At 46.7% G+C, this 14,672-nt stretch overlaps 1 protein-coding gene across 1 annotated transcript in view; it reads left to right on the top strand.

Moving 5' to 3' along the window:
* Window positions 1-14,672, top strand: part of KSR2 (kinase suppressor of ras 2) — a 242,708-nt gene that overhangs the window by 185,063 nt on the left and 42,973 nt on the right. The window contains exons 13-14 of the mRNA XM_067550125.1: window positions 1,182-1,230; window positions 3,457-3,824. Of these exons, the coding sequence (XP_067406226.1) occupies window positions 1,182-1,230; window positions 3,457-3,824 (417 nt within the window). The remainder of the gene's footprint in view (window positions 1-1,181; window positions 1,231-3,456; window positions 3,825-14,672) is intronic.

The raw sequence follows: 14,672 nt of genomic DNA on the forward strand, positions 1-14,672 counted from the left end.
TCACCAACAAGCTCCATTATATCTACTTTCAATACTGTCATACTTTGATACTGCAAACTATCCGTGCCGTTACTGCTAGTACTGCTTTGTGAATTCCTTTACTATGAATATGAATTTATTGCTATTGATACGGTGGTAGTACCTAGGAGCCCCCAGTCATAGACCAAGATCCCTTTGTGCTAGATGCTGTACAAACATAGAACACAAAGAGAGCCAAAGAACTTCCAGTCTGATAAAATACCATTACTGGGCCAAACCCCGAAGCTCATAATCAGTATTTGTTCTGTCCTTATTCAGGCAAACTCCTTTGAGTCAGTAGGAGTTCACTGGGGTAAGGACAGAGTAGAACCACACCAAGGAGCACAGGATATGACTCAATAGTTATTATATAGCACCTGGAACGCTTCTGTGCTCCAGTCCTGCAAACACTAAAGCATGTGTGGAACTTTACTCACCTCAGTGGTCCTGTTAGCTCTCTGGGGCTACTCAGGTGAGTGAAGTCTGGCCTTCGCAGGATCAGGGCCTAGGGGACAAGCGTCATTAAGGATGTCAGACTAAGGGCCCATCCTACAATAGGTACCATAGCTACATAATCATTACTTCCAGCACTATAAAGAATATCTCTGGATTTCCAAGTCCTGCTTATCAAGTGCAATGGGGAGCTGGACTCTCAGATGAATAGGAAGTCTTTAAAACCCTGCCTTTCTGGTGACCCAGATGTTCTAAAATTATGACAGTCAAAAAAAATCCCCTCTTTTTTCTAATATCAAATAGACAGGTTCACCTGCAGCTTCACCTCCCAGCACCCGTGCTAGAGCAGTTTCCCTGCCTTTCTAGGACCTGGGCATCCTTTGGCTCTGGGGTCCCTTTGTTATATTAACTGGTGATGGGCTCGAGCCACAGAGTTGGGGTTTGAACTTTCCTAATTGAGGGTGGGGGAGAATTGGGACGGGGGAGAGGGAGTCCGTTCAGACCTGCCTCTGAAATTAGTATGTTGCCAAGTCATGTAGAAAGCCTGGCGTGTCTGCATGCTGTTTTCTTTTGTCTTGGTGGAAGCTAAGCGGGAGGGAAGCAGGAGTTTACAGCCCTGTCCTGGTGATGCTGTTCTGTGTGTCAGTGCATAGAACGGAGGGAGTTTTCTGTGCACGTGGTGGCATATTAATTTGTTTTGTTTTTAACAGCCTTGAAGGAAATCCATTACTTCAAATTGAAGTGGAACCAACGTCGGAGGTAAGACACACGCAATGATATCGCAGGGTTTTTTATTGCCTTTGTAGAATGAAAGGAAAATTTTATGATCTGAACTTTGTTAAAACAAGACTCTGCCATGGCCTAATGCTTTGGCATCTTGCCCCTTTTATGATCTATATCTCTTCTCAGAGACAATTATACGGAGCTGGCTGGCCTCAGCATTGTGCTTAATGGACCGTTACATTCTATACATCTCAGAGTGCACTGCACAGAAGCTGGCATACAATTTGCATCTCCACTGTGAACTGGCCTGTAATTGAATTAATGGATGGATCTGATTCTGCTCCCACTTACGCTGTTTTTAATGGAATTACCGCTCTTGACCAGCCGTGGGAACAAATGGAGAATCAGGTTGGAAGGGGAATTGCTGCCCTGCTATCCCCAGTCGCTCAGTGGGAGGCAGGGCATCAGGGGGTCAGCACAGACTTTTAAGCTTTTGATAACAAACTAGTAGAGGATGGTGGGTCTCTGCTCATACCAAGTGCAGAGCATAGATATAACAGGCACTTTTGAAAAACCATCCTAAGCCTCTAAGTGAGTTAGGAGCACAGGTTACACTGCCTTTCAATGCCACGTGAGCTCTTAAATCACTTAAGCACTTATGAAAATCCCGTCCTGAAAGCCAAAGAGCCTGATTCTCAACTCAGTTACATGGGTTTTATGCCAGTGTAACTCCATTCATTTCTATGGTGCTACATCCGTGCAACAGAGCAGAGGATCAGACCCCAAATGTGTAACAGCGATCAGCAAAATAACATAGGTACACTCTGGCCTAAAGCTGTCTAGTTTTCCCTGGTAATTTGTAAATCCTTGAGTTTGCCTGTCTGTTGTAGGGTTATACACAGCTGCACATCACCACATTACCTGAGCGCCTTCCACATAGACTTTGCGACTGCAGTTGTTTTTATCTGTCCCCTGCCTCTATCCATCACAGTAATGTGTGTATCTGTCAGAGCGCATTGAATGCACTGAAAAATGATTTGAATTAATGAAAAATGAACAATGGCAAAATTCACCTGGGAATAATATTTGATCAGCTCAAGTATCTGTCTACCCTAATAACATGTCTGTCTGATTTTCTACCTACCATTCATCCTAGGGATTTTTTTATATGGTCGAAATTCTGCTTTTGTTTACACGGTTGCAACCCCGTTGAAGGCAGTTTGCACTAGTATAAATAGGAGCAGAATTTTGTCCAATAATGTATTTATATTTCAATGTCCTCTGTACGGGAATATATGTATTTTGTGTGTGGTGTAGGGGTGTGGGTGTAGCCTCTCAAACGTACACAACATTTACTAAGACAATGTACATTTCATAAAAAAACAAACTCAGGCTAGTTCTGAGAGTTTCAATCTGCAACAGTCTGAGCACTGTGGTAATAGTGGGGAATCTCAGCAAGGCGAGCCTGAGTTTTGTAGGATGCCATGCTGGTTTCAGAAAAGCCATCCAAGAAAATACACCGTTGTGTTTCAACCTCTTGCTTTGAGCAGTTGGTTTGCAAGTTTCCATGGCAACTCACTGCAAACAAAATGTGTCATTTACCCCTTCCGCTGCCCCAAAGTACAGTGCAGCTAGTCCAGTCGCTAGCTAACTTCCTGGTGCTCTCCAAGTGCACCTGATAGGCTTCTCGCCATGTCTGAGGGAGACTGGAGCTCGGGCAGGTTTTCATGCAATCTAACTTTCCTGGGCTCTGCTTTTCTTCCCTATTAATCCTGATCCCCAAGCCCAAGTCACTCTTGGCCTCATTCATAAACAGCCTCCAGGAAGTGCTGCTACAGCACTAGCTAATCCCCTTCTCTGCAGAGACTTGGCACCGCCACGCCAAGCTCGCCCGCCATCTGGTTAAAAGAATGCATTGACGGTGTGATCTCTTCCAAATCCTCCATCTGCCTCCTAACCAAAGGAGGAGGAAGAATGGGCAGGGGGGGAGAGGTGGGGATACGGCATTCCCAAGATGTGGCTTTGACCATGCCTGGATTCTTAGAAACACATGTGCTGGCAAAAAGCAATACAGGGAGCTGTATGCATGACCACTGCATTGCTGGGAAATGCTCCGCCTCGCTTTGTGGTGTGTTTCACGTTCAAGCAGTGGAAGTGCATGTTCCCTTCCTGCTCCTGCTCGCTCCGTGCACAAAGGGAGGCTGAGTACACAGTGCTGGCTGGTCACTGGTCAGGCAAGCCACTAAACTTGTCTCCCTGCAGAACGAGGAGGGAAACGACGAGGCCGAAGAGTCTGAGGACGACTTTGAGGAGATGAACCTCTCCCTCCTGTCTGCTCGCAACTTCCCACGCAAGGCCAGCCAGACCAGCATCTTCCTCCAGGAGTGGGACATCCCCTTTGAGCAGCTGGAGATCGGAGAGCTGATCGGTAAAGGGCGCTTCGGCCAGGTGTTCCATGGGCGCTGGCACGGTGAGGTGGCCATACGCCTCATCGACATCGAGAGGGACAACGAAGACCAGCTGAAGGCCTTCAAGCGGGAAGTGATGGCCTACAGGCAGACGCGGCACGAGAACGTGGTGCTGTTCATGGGGGCCTGCATGAGCCCTCCCCACCTCGCCATCATCACTAGGTAAGCCGTGGGCTCTGCTGCCAAGCTGCGCAGCTGCCACTGATCGGTTACGGAACGTGCAGGACCATCGGTGCGGGAAGTAGGGGTGTGGGCAGCACAGTATATATAGTGTATATCCAGTTCCCAGGATGTACATGATTTGCAGTTCCGGTTCAATGGCTCTCAGCATCCCCACTACACAAATAGGTCCAGCCCTCCCTGGCCTGCAGAGCTATTCTGTGGCATGGGCAACTATACCGAGAGACTGGTGTTTGATATGTTTGACCTACAATATGGTGTGTTGCCAACTTCTAGCGGAGCTGCTGGAGACGATGCTTTGACATGCCAGAGAGAGGCCTGTGCTTTTGGAGCCTGTAGATGTGATTGACAGAAACTGCGATGTCTGAGACCAGAGATCAGCACTGGATCCAGAGGCTCTAGGATCCTCTGGGAGACATACCTCCCTTCTTCAGGAAGTGCAGATCTAGGGACCAGTCCTGCCTGCTTTGGGGTTGATGGCTGGACTCTGACTGATGTAACTGAAAGCAAGGCTCCAGCCGTTGGCATGTTACAGCTGTTCGTATGTTCCTCTAAAAGAGTTACTGTATAACTGACCTCTTTGGGACAACTGGTGTGCTCAGTATAACAAGTGGGACTAGGCTGATTAGCACCGTCTAAAGGCTTCTGAATTTGGTCACGTATGAGAAGTGCTGTCGGTCAGAACGAGGAGGGACCTAACGCGCTTTGGGTGTGAGTGTGTGACAGATGAGAAAAGCGCGATTGATGGAATTGCCGTGTTTTCTGCTTGTCTTGTATGTGAAGCCAAGTGACAATGGCTACTGCAAACTCATGTACGAGTGGTGCTTCTGTGCTGGGAATGGGTCTGATTAGGCCGGCCAGCTGGGTACGTGGCCGTTGACTGCTGTGTAAGGACAATGGACTGCCTACGGGTTCCACAAATAACTTGGTGCTTTGCTGGTGCTGTGAAACATTCTCAAGCATCTGAAGACTTCATGAGTTTTAAGTGTTCAGTGATAGTGTCTAGAAGGCCAGTAGCTGGAAGGGGCTGGTGCGTCATGGGGTCAGAATTCCTGTTCCCCATGGAGTTCAAGGGTCTGCTGGGTTTGAAGGTGACCCTCACCTCCCTGGGGAGCATCCAACAGCAGCTTTTAATAGTAAACATGTGGTTCATGTTCCTGGGCCATCTCCTGAGGGCATGACAGGGCCCCAAGGAATTCTAATGAAAGCTAGCAAATACTACGTATCTGGGCTCCCCTGTAATGCTGTGCTATCTGTTATGATAAGGGGCCAGCGTAGAAACAGGGAAAATAATCACCCTATAATAACTAGTATTTACATGATCAGTGGTCAAGTTATTACATGGGTGGGCAATTACACAGTTATTGATGCCCATACTGGATCAGTTTCTTCATCCTAACAGAGAGGCAAACTGTGGCCAGCCTCTATGCAATAATAATACTACGTTTCTTTAGCACTTTATGTGTTTAAGGCACCATACAGACATTAACTAATGAATCCTCACAACCTCCCCAAGAAATAGGTCTGTACACATTGTTCCCATGTAGCAGTTGGGAGAACTGAGGCATAGAGGTCAAGTAATGCACACAAGGCCACACAGCAAGTCAGGATTAGAACTCAGGACTGCCTGACACCCAATCCTGTGCTTGTTTCGCCAGACCACACTGTTCACCGTCCACCGTTGCAAAAAAAGGAGGACACAGGAATGGACGCCCCTGTTATAGACACATGCTAGACGGGATTCTGCCTCTGCAAATCTGATCCAAGTTATCCACTTTCCTCTCCTAACCCTTACTCAAGGGTCATCTAATCTCACTGTGCAACAAGATTAAAGTATTTATCTTCGTATTGGATGACTTCCATCATGTGATGAGCTGCCACAAGGCTGCTCTGTTAACAGCCAGCGCTCTGGGCTTCAGCATCCAATCCTTCCCCAGGTTAAATTATCATTGAAAAGTTTCGTCAAGGTGAGGCTAAATCTCCAGCCTTCTCTTGGCAGAATTTCAAAGCCCCAGGTTATGCGCTGACATTGGAAAGCTTCTCAAAGCCATTAGCAGTGAAATATTTCATCATCCCTTTCTTGAACTCCCTTGAAATGGCCCATTCCCAATTGACTGATCCCAGTTCAGTTGAATAAGCAGGCACTGGGGAGATTTGGTGGGGAGAAGGGGTTCTTGCAGGCTCACTTGGTGTGCTGCACCTAATGTAATGCCAGGAGAGGAAGACACGGTACCAGGTGTACCGGTACTATTGTTATCAATTGCTGCTCTTGCTCCGTTGAATTAATTTGTTGTTTGCCTCAGCATTCTATCTTTCTAAGACGCGATTTTCAGGAGGCTGGGGTATTTCTCGAGGAAGAGAGGAAATCTTCAGGGCAATCCACAGAGCAGGGAGCTGGGGAGGTACAACTAGAGCAGAATGCAACAGAGAGGAATAACGTAGAGTGACTGTTGGGTATAATTTCTTAACTGTGAGACTTTGGAATCCTCTCCCAAGGAAAGCGTTGGGAGCCCGATTGCTTGGGAACCTGCCAATTAAACAACATACTATAGGGAACAGTCCTGGGGGATAGTCTAGATCTCAAATGTCTGTGGTTTCCATTTGGTCCTAGAGAGGCCTCTTTAGCAGCCAGAACTGGAGGAGACTCAGGCCTCTGGGGGCCTCTGTGGTCCTCATTGATTGCTCCCAACAAACCACCACCTGAAGCTGGATTGCTGAAGGGTGGGTTCTTTGCAACCCTTATTTATTATGCTGGATGTGTGCAGCGAGCCAGCCCAAGGGCTACGCAGCACTTTTGGCCCACTGAAGCCCCTCAAAACAGGGCTGATGGAGGACTGAAGCAGTGCCTAGCCCTTTGACGGGCACTTTGCACAGGGGGTTCTTTTACCTGCAGTGCAGTGCTCATGTTGAAGTCAGAGGGGCAGCTCAGATAAGTATGTGCTGCTGTCCAAGGTACTGAAGGGTTTTAGACAGAAAAGCCCCAGAAGTGGTTGAGTTGGCTCAAATGACATCTCTCCTTTAGTTCGGGGTCCTTGTCTCTTTTTCCAGTGGCTAATGTTGAAAACAGGGTTGTGTTTTATCCGCAGATGGTATAAAAATCTTCTTTGGGACATGAAAAGTAAATGCTTTAGAGAATAATCATCATAAACCCTGGCAGTGAAGTTAAACTGGATTTCAGCTCTCCAACCTATTAGCAGGTACTCAGTTAAAAATTTAAAACCCCATGTTGATCCATTTATGTAGTGTCCAAAGCCATGCTGGTGTGTTACATCATTGGTAATTGGCTGTTCCAGTTACTGGTGTACACGGCCTGTGTGTGTTGTCTCTTTGATACAAATACTATTTAATGAAGCCCTTTTGATGCATATTTGCACAGCATTTAAATTCCATTTAGCATCAGGACTCATGTAATATTTTTCTAGCTTCAAAGCATGTTCTGTTCGAATGCCTTTTTATATAATTCCAACAAGGTGCCATTTTTGACAGCTTGACAAAATAAATATGTGCGCTGTGGTAGCTTGATGCATTAATATCGGGTCTGGGGAGCTTTCTGATCTGCTTTTTTCCATATGTTTCCAGTCCTTTTTAAGGTCAGAGTACAGCTTTATCGGATTGCCCTAAATATAACTCATGTCCCTCATGTCTGCAAGCATTGAATGCTTCTGGCTTGCGATCTGGAACTGACTTTACTCTTTGTACATTGGAGCTGAATTGGTTTGTATGGTAGGGTTTTTTTAGTTACAACTGGAACCATTTTTTGTTTTCTGCTGCTTTTAATAGTGCTGGATGGTGAAGTGCTCCAGTACCTCTGTGCTAAGTGCTCTGTAAATGTCCTGTATTATAATTGGCCTGCCTAGTTTGTCACAGAAGAATTTGGGAAGGTAGAGGTGGCTGGGGAAACTCACAGATGAATCCCAGTGAATTTTCATTAAAATCCCAAATTATAATTTATGTTTGTAACACGTCCATCATTCCTCCATTGCTTCCAGACATATGTTCTCCGGTCCGTTCCTCCTGCCCTCTCCAGGGACCCAATTAGATGAGGGTCCTGGCTATGGAATCGGAGGCCTCACGTGATGTTCTGACCCCTGGGATGTGGCTAGTGGAGCTGAGTGGAGTGAGGTCCTTGATGACCATTTAAGGGAAAAATGGGAGGAAGTGGAATTTGAGACACCCCTATGACAAATTAACTGTCCTAATTACATTCTTATTAGATCTTCCCCTTTTATCCTGTGGTCACCTTTTATGAAAATTGTCCTGGATGAATTCTAAATCCTGTGTCTCTAGCCTCCTGTCCGTGGAGTCTGGCTTTTGTGACAGCTAGAAAAGTCCAGGTGATGTGGGATGTGTATTTAGCTTAGTGGCAGTCTCCAGTTTTCAGGGCAGTGGGCGATACTCTGTTAACCACTTCCTAGACAGGTACATGTAGCGTCTGTACTGCAAGGGAAGCGTTAATATTTGCCCATGTTCTGTCTGGTGGCAGCTGCGTGGACAGTCTTTTGTTCCATGCACATTATTCCTACTGGCCATCTGCCCTTGAGCACCTGCTCTCTGAACCCTTCCTAGGATCCCTCACCACAGCTACTGCTGTAGAAGGCTTTTTCTCCATTGGCTCAATCTGTGTCTCACGTGCTTAGATGGGTGCCACAGCAAGAAGAGCCAACCAGCTTCTATGAGTTAAAAATGACAGCTTCTGGCAGAGCCAGGTTGCAGTTGGGGTCGTCTCTGGTACACCGATCAGGTGGCCTGGCCTCTAGGGCCTTTTATTGGTTTATGATGCTTTCTATGCAAGGCTTCTACTCAAGAAGCAAATGTGCTTGCTTAGAAAGAGCTGCATGGTCACGTCTAACCGTGGGTGATTGCACTGTTCTTAGACGCTGAAGAGAAAGCAAGCAGGTCTTTTGCTGGGAGTAACGCAGTGAAGGCAGGGAACTGTGCAGCCTGGAAATACCTTGCTCAGGCAGGAGAGGGATGCGGGTCTCTGCCCGAGAGAGGCAATGAATGACTGGGGAGCCGGCAGCCTGAGAGAGGCCCTTGCTGGACCACTGCAGGAAATGCAGGTGCAGGTTCCCGGGACTGTGACCGTGACCGCGCTCTCTCTCTCTCTCTCTCTCTCTCTCTCTCTCTCTCACTCTCACTCCTGCTGCCAAGAAGCAGACGTGGGGCTTGCTAATCTGAATGAATGAGGGCAGTCACAAAGCTTGGGAGACAGTGACGTAGAGCTGGGTGCCATCCGCACGCTCCTGACACTTCAGCCCTTGCTGTCTGACTGCTGCTCCCAACGGCTTCATGCAGACATTGGGGGAGAGACACGGGACCTTGCGTGGGAAGGGCCTGGAAGGGGAGGAGCAGTTGCCCAGGATGATTTTTTGGGTTCAGCCTGCGAGGAAAGACCTGTCTCATTGCCAGGGCATTTCTGCTCACTCTGCCTGCTGGGTGGGTCTGCACAAGAGGTTTGGAGGTGCATGGTGTCAGCTGGTGCGGAGAGGCCCGGCAGGATTAGTCAGTGGGCTGGAGGAGATCATCCCTGGGGGATCAGGGCTGTTCACTCTCATTCCCTGGCCTGAGGCTGCATTGGGCAGGATCCAGGATACTAGAGAGGTGGCGCTGGATACAATAGATAACAAATGTCTTAGCTAGCTTTGAGGGGAGCTTTTTTGTACCCCGTTCTCCTGCCGCAGGGCATGCACTGCAGGGGCCGGTGCCTATGTGTGTGTGTGTGCATTGCGGGTGCGGGGGCCTAGGTGCATTGCCTGCATGTGTGTTGCAGGGGCCTTGGTGCGTTACCAAAAGGCTTCATCTGCTGACGTTGCTGATCTGCTCAGAGCCATTGTTTTTAGTCCTGGGCTCACTAATATAATCAGGTGACTTGTGTAGCCTAAATCTGCCTTTCCCCAGTCCTGTTTGGGCTAGGCTTAGAACAAGTATTATCCTTAATAGCAGCATAATACTTGTGAGCTCTGTGCAGCGTATTTACCCTTCATTGGCAAAGAGACAAGGTTTTATTTCTTCTTTTAACAGGCTTAGCTAGAAGCAAATGAAGTTCTTCCTGTGGCCTTCAGGGAGCCAATAGACGGTGCAGTCAGGAAGGGACTGAGGCGTATCGCTTGGCTCAGGGGATGTTAGCTTGATGGTTCTACTTGCCATTTGGGGCTCATTAAAGACAAAATCAGTTAAAAAATTCTGAATTTCCTAACCTGATCCCCACACCCAAGCAGCCTGGTGGTGACCGGCGGGGGAATGTTTGCACTGATATGCAGAATGCCAGGGCACAGGCTGCCATCCCTATCATGGTGATGTGACTTAGCGGGCTTCCTTCACCTGCACTTTCCTCCTAGAACCATCGCCCCTAGACAGGCAACTCTGTGTTTGAGCAGCTCCCGAGGACTGCTGCTTGCTGTTAAAGAAGCCCCCTTTCTTCCTGGTCACACAGTGTTTGCCGCTCGGGAAGGCAACCATTTTCTACATTTAAAAAAAAAAATCTCTAAGATATTAAAGAAATCTCTGCTTTCTGTCCCCTCGTTTTCTGACCTGGTGTTCAAAACACTCAGCTTCCTAGGAAGGCGCTTCAGCAGAGCAAAGAAATCTGTGGTGCATGAGACAAGGAAGAAGTTTTCTACCCTGTCTGTACATTATCCATCGCCTGTGTGTGGGTGTTGTCCAAGGGTTGTCTCATAAGCAGAAAAGTCTCTCCTCTTTCACCCAGACATTTCAGTACCAAACCAGACGAGCTTTGAAAGCTCTGTGAACATGTGACGTTGCAACAAAGTACAGTAGCTACTGCAACCTAGGGCACTGTTATCAGACCTTCTGAGTGCTGGGAAACTGAGGCACAGAGAAGTTAAGTGACTTGCCTGTGAGCACATTGTGTGTCCGTGGAAGAGAATGACTCAGTTCGGTGCTATCACTTCTAAACTATCCTACTCCTCTCCATGTTTCCTGAAATGTCTCTGAATAGAAACCGTCTGACAAGGCAACCCTATAACCCATATAGGAAAGAAATATATTTGGTTGTTTCAGGGCAATTGTAAGCACTGGCATCTTGATTTGACACCTCTCGGAAGCAATGTGGTGGTAATTCCTAGGAGAGTTTCCTTCAGAGCTGCTAATAGATTTTCCCTGGGGTAATGAACAGTGTGGACAGTTAACATTCATCTTGATTTGACATTAGCAAGAATGAGTGGGAGTCGTCGTGTCCCGAGAGCTGCATTGTAGATGGTGTGAAACCACAAAAGAGAAATAGCATCAAACTCCTCAGCCCTGTGGAACTGAAGGATTTTTAAAAAAATATGTATCCTGCATATGAAAAATTCCATGTTTCTTTTGCAGGCTTTGAAAGAGAGAGCCTGCACCAGGAAATCCTGAACACAACCCCCCCACAAATACACAGGGGATACGCTAGGGAAGGTTATCCAGTGGTGAGAGTGGGGTGGAGGATGGGAGAGAGGTGTTGGCGATCGGGGTCCTGCTGAACTCTGCCACCGACACTCCATGCGTGACCTCAGGCAAATTGAATCACTTCTCCACTCCTCCATGTGTCAACACTTACCTATCCCACACGGGGATTGTGAAGCCCAATTAATGTTTTTCCAGTGCTTGGAGGTCCTTGAAAGGACAAGGCATCACTATTTGATGATGGTAATGACGTTATATTGGCTCCAGCCCTCACTGAAGGAGGAAGGGTTGCATAATTATGGAGCTGTAGGACAGAGTTCTAGGTTCTCCTTGTCACAAAGAGAAGGAGATGTGAATATTTATTGATCCCTTTTCCTTCTGTGGCTCATTAAGCCTTGATTGTAAAACTCCAAGGAAATATAAAGTTTGTGCACACTGAAACCTTTCTGAGAAACTAACGATATCCCCAGCGTTGAAAACTGCTTACGGGAGGGAAGAAGCCTTTACGCAGGCGATCTGAAATGTAGAAAAGATCAGATTTGGGCCAAAGTTTGCTGAACATTTCTAACTCCCATTGATTTGTGTGGGCGTTTCAGGTGCTTTGCACGTCTGAGAACAAGCCCACTTTTATTTAGGAGCCAACTATAAGCCTCCGGCTTTGAATCTTCTAACCTTAGACTCTTAAGGCAAACTTCTGCTTTTTCCTATACCAGTCTACATCCGGAGCTGCTCCAGACTGGCTGCGGGGTAACGGAGAAAAGAATTGACTGCTGCTCATGTTTCTGTCAAAGACTGCAGGGCATAAGGAATTAAAGAGCGGTGTATCCAGATTTATAGTCCAGTAGCACCCACAATGTGCTAGGAAGACCCAAGAAAGCACTGAAGAGCAAGAACCAGTAAACTGACACCAAATAATGTAAGAAGCACTTACAGATGGTGCCTATCTCCAGGGCAACTGACAGCATGCTTTATGTTGGAGAGAGCAGCCCCACAATGCTCTCATGAAGTGGATGGTTCTGGTGGCTGCTGTTCCCGTTTAGAAAACGGAACCGAGGCACAGAGAAATGAAGCAAGATGTCCAAAGTCAGAGCATGAGTGGCAGAGCTGGGAAATGGAATCCCAGCGCCCAGCCTTGGGCTGTAATTACACATCTTCCGTTTCACTGCAGCTTGGATTTTCAAAAGAGTTTAAGGGAATTGGATTCCCAAATCCCATTGGATTTGGGCACTGTGACAGTTCTTGGGGTACCCAGGACTCTGAGTCATCTCATTATCTCCTGCCTCTGGTGTGAGGAAGTCTTCCTTGTGGTAGCTGGATGTCTGCTCCCTGTAGTCTTTCAGCCACTCAAGCCCTCTCCTCTGGGCTCTTTCCTACCCAGTTTCACTTTACAGGGTAACAGTAGGTGCATCCCACTCCCCAAATCTCTTTGAAGAGTTTCCCTATGATATTGAGCCCCTGACACTGGCTACTCACAGAAATTCCAGCTCCTCTGTCCCCAAAGATGCAGTGTACCCTAGTGCACCTGTTTTGCCTTAAACCACCGCTCCTGTAAACCATACAGCACTTGTGAGCACTTATAATAAAACAAGAGAAGGTTTATTTAAGAAACAATAGAGATTCCGCTAGAAACAAGAGAGAGTTGTGGAAACAAATGGTTATAATACAAAACAAAACCATAAAACACAAACCTGGGGCTACGAGATGCCTTTCTTATCTAATACAGAAGACTTCCCCGCTTCCCCCCTCCAAGTTCAGTCTGTTGCAGAGCTGGCTGGTTTCTCAAGAACCAGGATCCAAATGTTCATGAAAGCATCCCCGATTCCCTCAGTGAATGGATACAAAGTGCTTCTCCCTTCTCTGCCTTATACTGAAAACAGCCTCTTTTTCTATTTACAGGCAGGGCGAAACCCTGTCTTGATGGAAAGTGGTTTTTTTTTTTATCTTCAAGTTGTTTTGATTGTTTGTTTGCCTCTGATGGTTTCCCATTCAAAGTAGTAACGCTCAAGCGAAACAATTGAGCCTTGTGTTGCATTCCCATCCAAACAGGGCGGAGTAACAATGCCGTCTTGCCCGAATGGGCCACCACTGAGACACATTATCTCTTGGTGATTAACTTTCTCCCAGTCCCTGAAGCATGCTTTCAATATAAATACAGTATTCCTTAAATATTACTTGCACATACATCTTATGAAGATTATGAATCTTGACAAGTTACAAGCTTTCTGTAGATCCTTCAGATGTTATTCTCTATGGATGAATATCCTGTAAGATGTGTTTGGTGGAGTGAGTTTGTCAGGTCTGAGATGAGAGATGTCTGCAAAGAACAGAGGATCCTTTGCTATGGGATCTCTGTCACAGGTGCCTTTCTCTGTTCAGCTCCTTTAAAAATCCCAGCCTAAAAGTAGACCGATGCCCATGTTGCTCAGCACTTTGGTTGCAAGTTGATCATGCTGAGAAGCACGTGACCTGTGAACTGTGGTTGGAAAGTAACTTTTGAAATGACAGTCATATGCCAGAGTTCACTAACGGTGGTACCCACGCTGAATACACACAAACGTGGCACAGTGTGGCAAGCCCACGGAGCAGTCTGTAAACAGGTTTCTCTCCTGGTCCCTGCAGTAATGCTGATTAAACAATCATAGAAGGAAGTGTAGTGTTTAAACCTTGGACATTTTGATGAAATATTAAACACAACCATTTTCCTTCGAGCAGGATGCAAGTGGGTTTACGCTCTCTTACCCTGGGCTCCCACGCTATCCTTGTCACTAATGCTGTCTCTCTTTGTAAAAGAGGGCAGTCAGCCCAGAGAAGCCAATCATAATTAGGGATCTTATGCTCAGGTACTTCTTACTGGTTCCAATTAATTATGGATGCACCAGAGAAATGCCAGGAGACTCATGCCTCCTTCTCAGAGGTGATTTATCAAGTAAACCGCCAAAGATGAAAAGTGTATTTTCTGAGTTCTTCCCTCATGGCAAAGCAAACATGTTTTAATGACCTGGAAATCCTTATGCACCACTAATTAGCAGTTGGATGGGAAACCGAGTGATGGAGAAGATCCCATAAAGTATTTCAGTAGCATCTCATCTAACTTCTATACACTGCATGGCTGGATTGTAACCTGTATAGGCTTTAATCTTACTACATGCTGTCTTTTGGAGGCCTGCCATCAAGAATCCCATCAGCTGGAGTCAATAAAAAAAAACACATGGCATTTTTATCAAGAGTTCTGGGCATTAATCCTTTCTTCCCCAGTCTGGATTGTGCCTACTTTAAATGCCCATGCAATAACATCCAATCAATCAATATTTTCACTTCCTAGGATGAGCAAAAAGTGTGGGCTTTTCCTTTAACTAGGTCTTTCCAAGACTGAAACTTTGGGATTTAAATAACACTTCTGGGCAGCTGCGATAGTCCTATGGGATGTTCGTGTGG

Source organism: Emydura macquarii, unplaced genomic scaffold (assembly GCF_026122565.2).
Source record: "Emydura macquarii macquarii isolate MOO-44397 ecotype Brisbane River unplaced genomic scaffold, CSIRO-AGI_Emac_v2 contig_1254, whole genome shotgun sequence".
In the NCBI taxonomy this organism is placed as follows: Eukaryota; Metazoa; Chordata; order Testudines; family Chelidae; genus Emydura; species Emydura macquarii.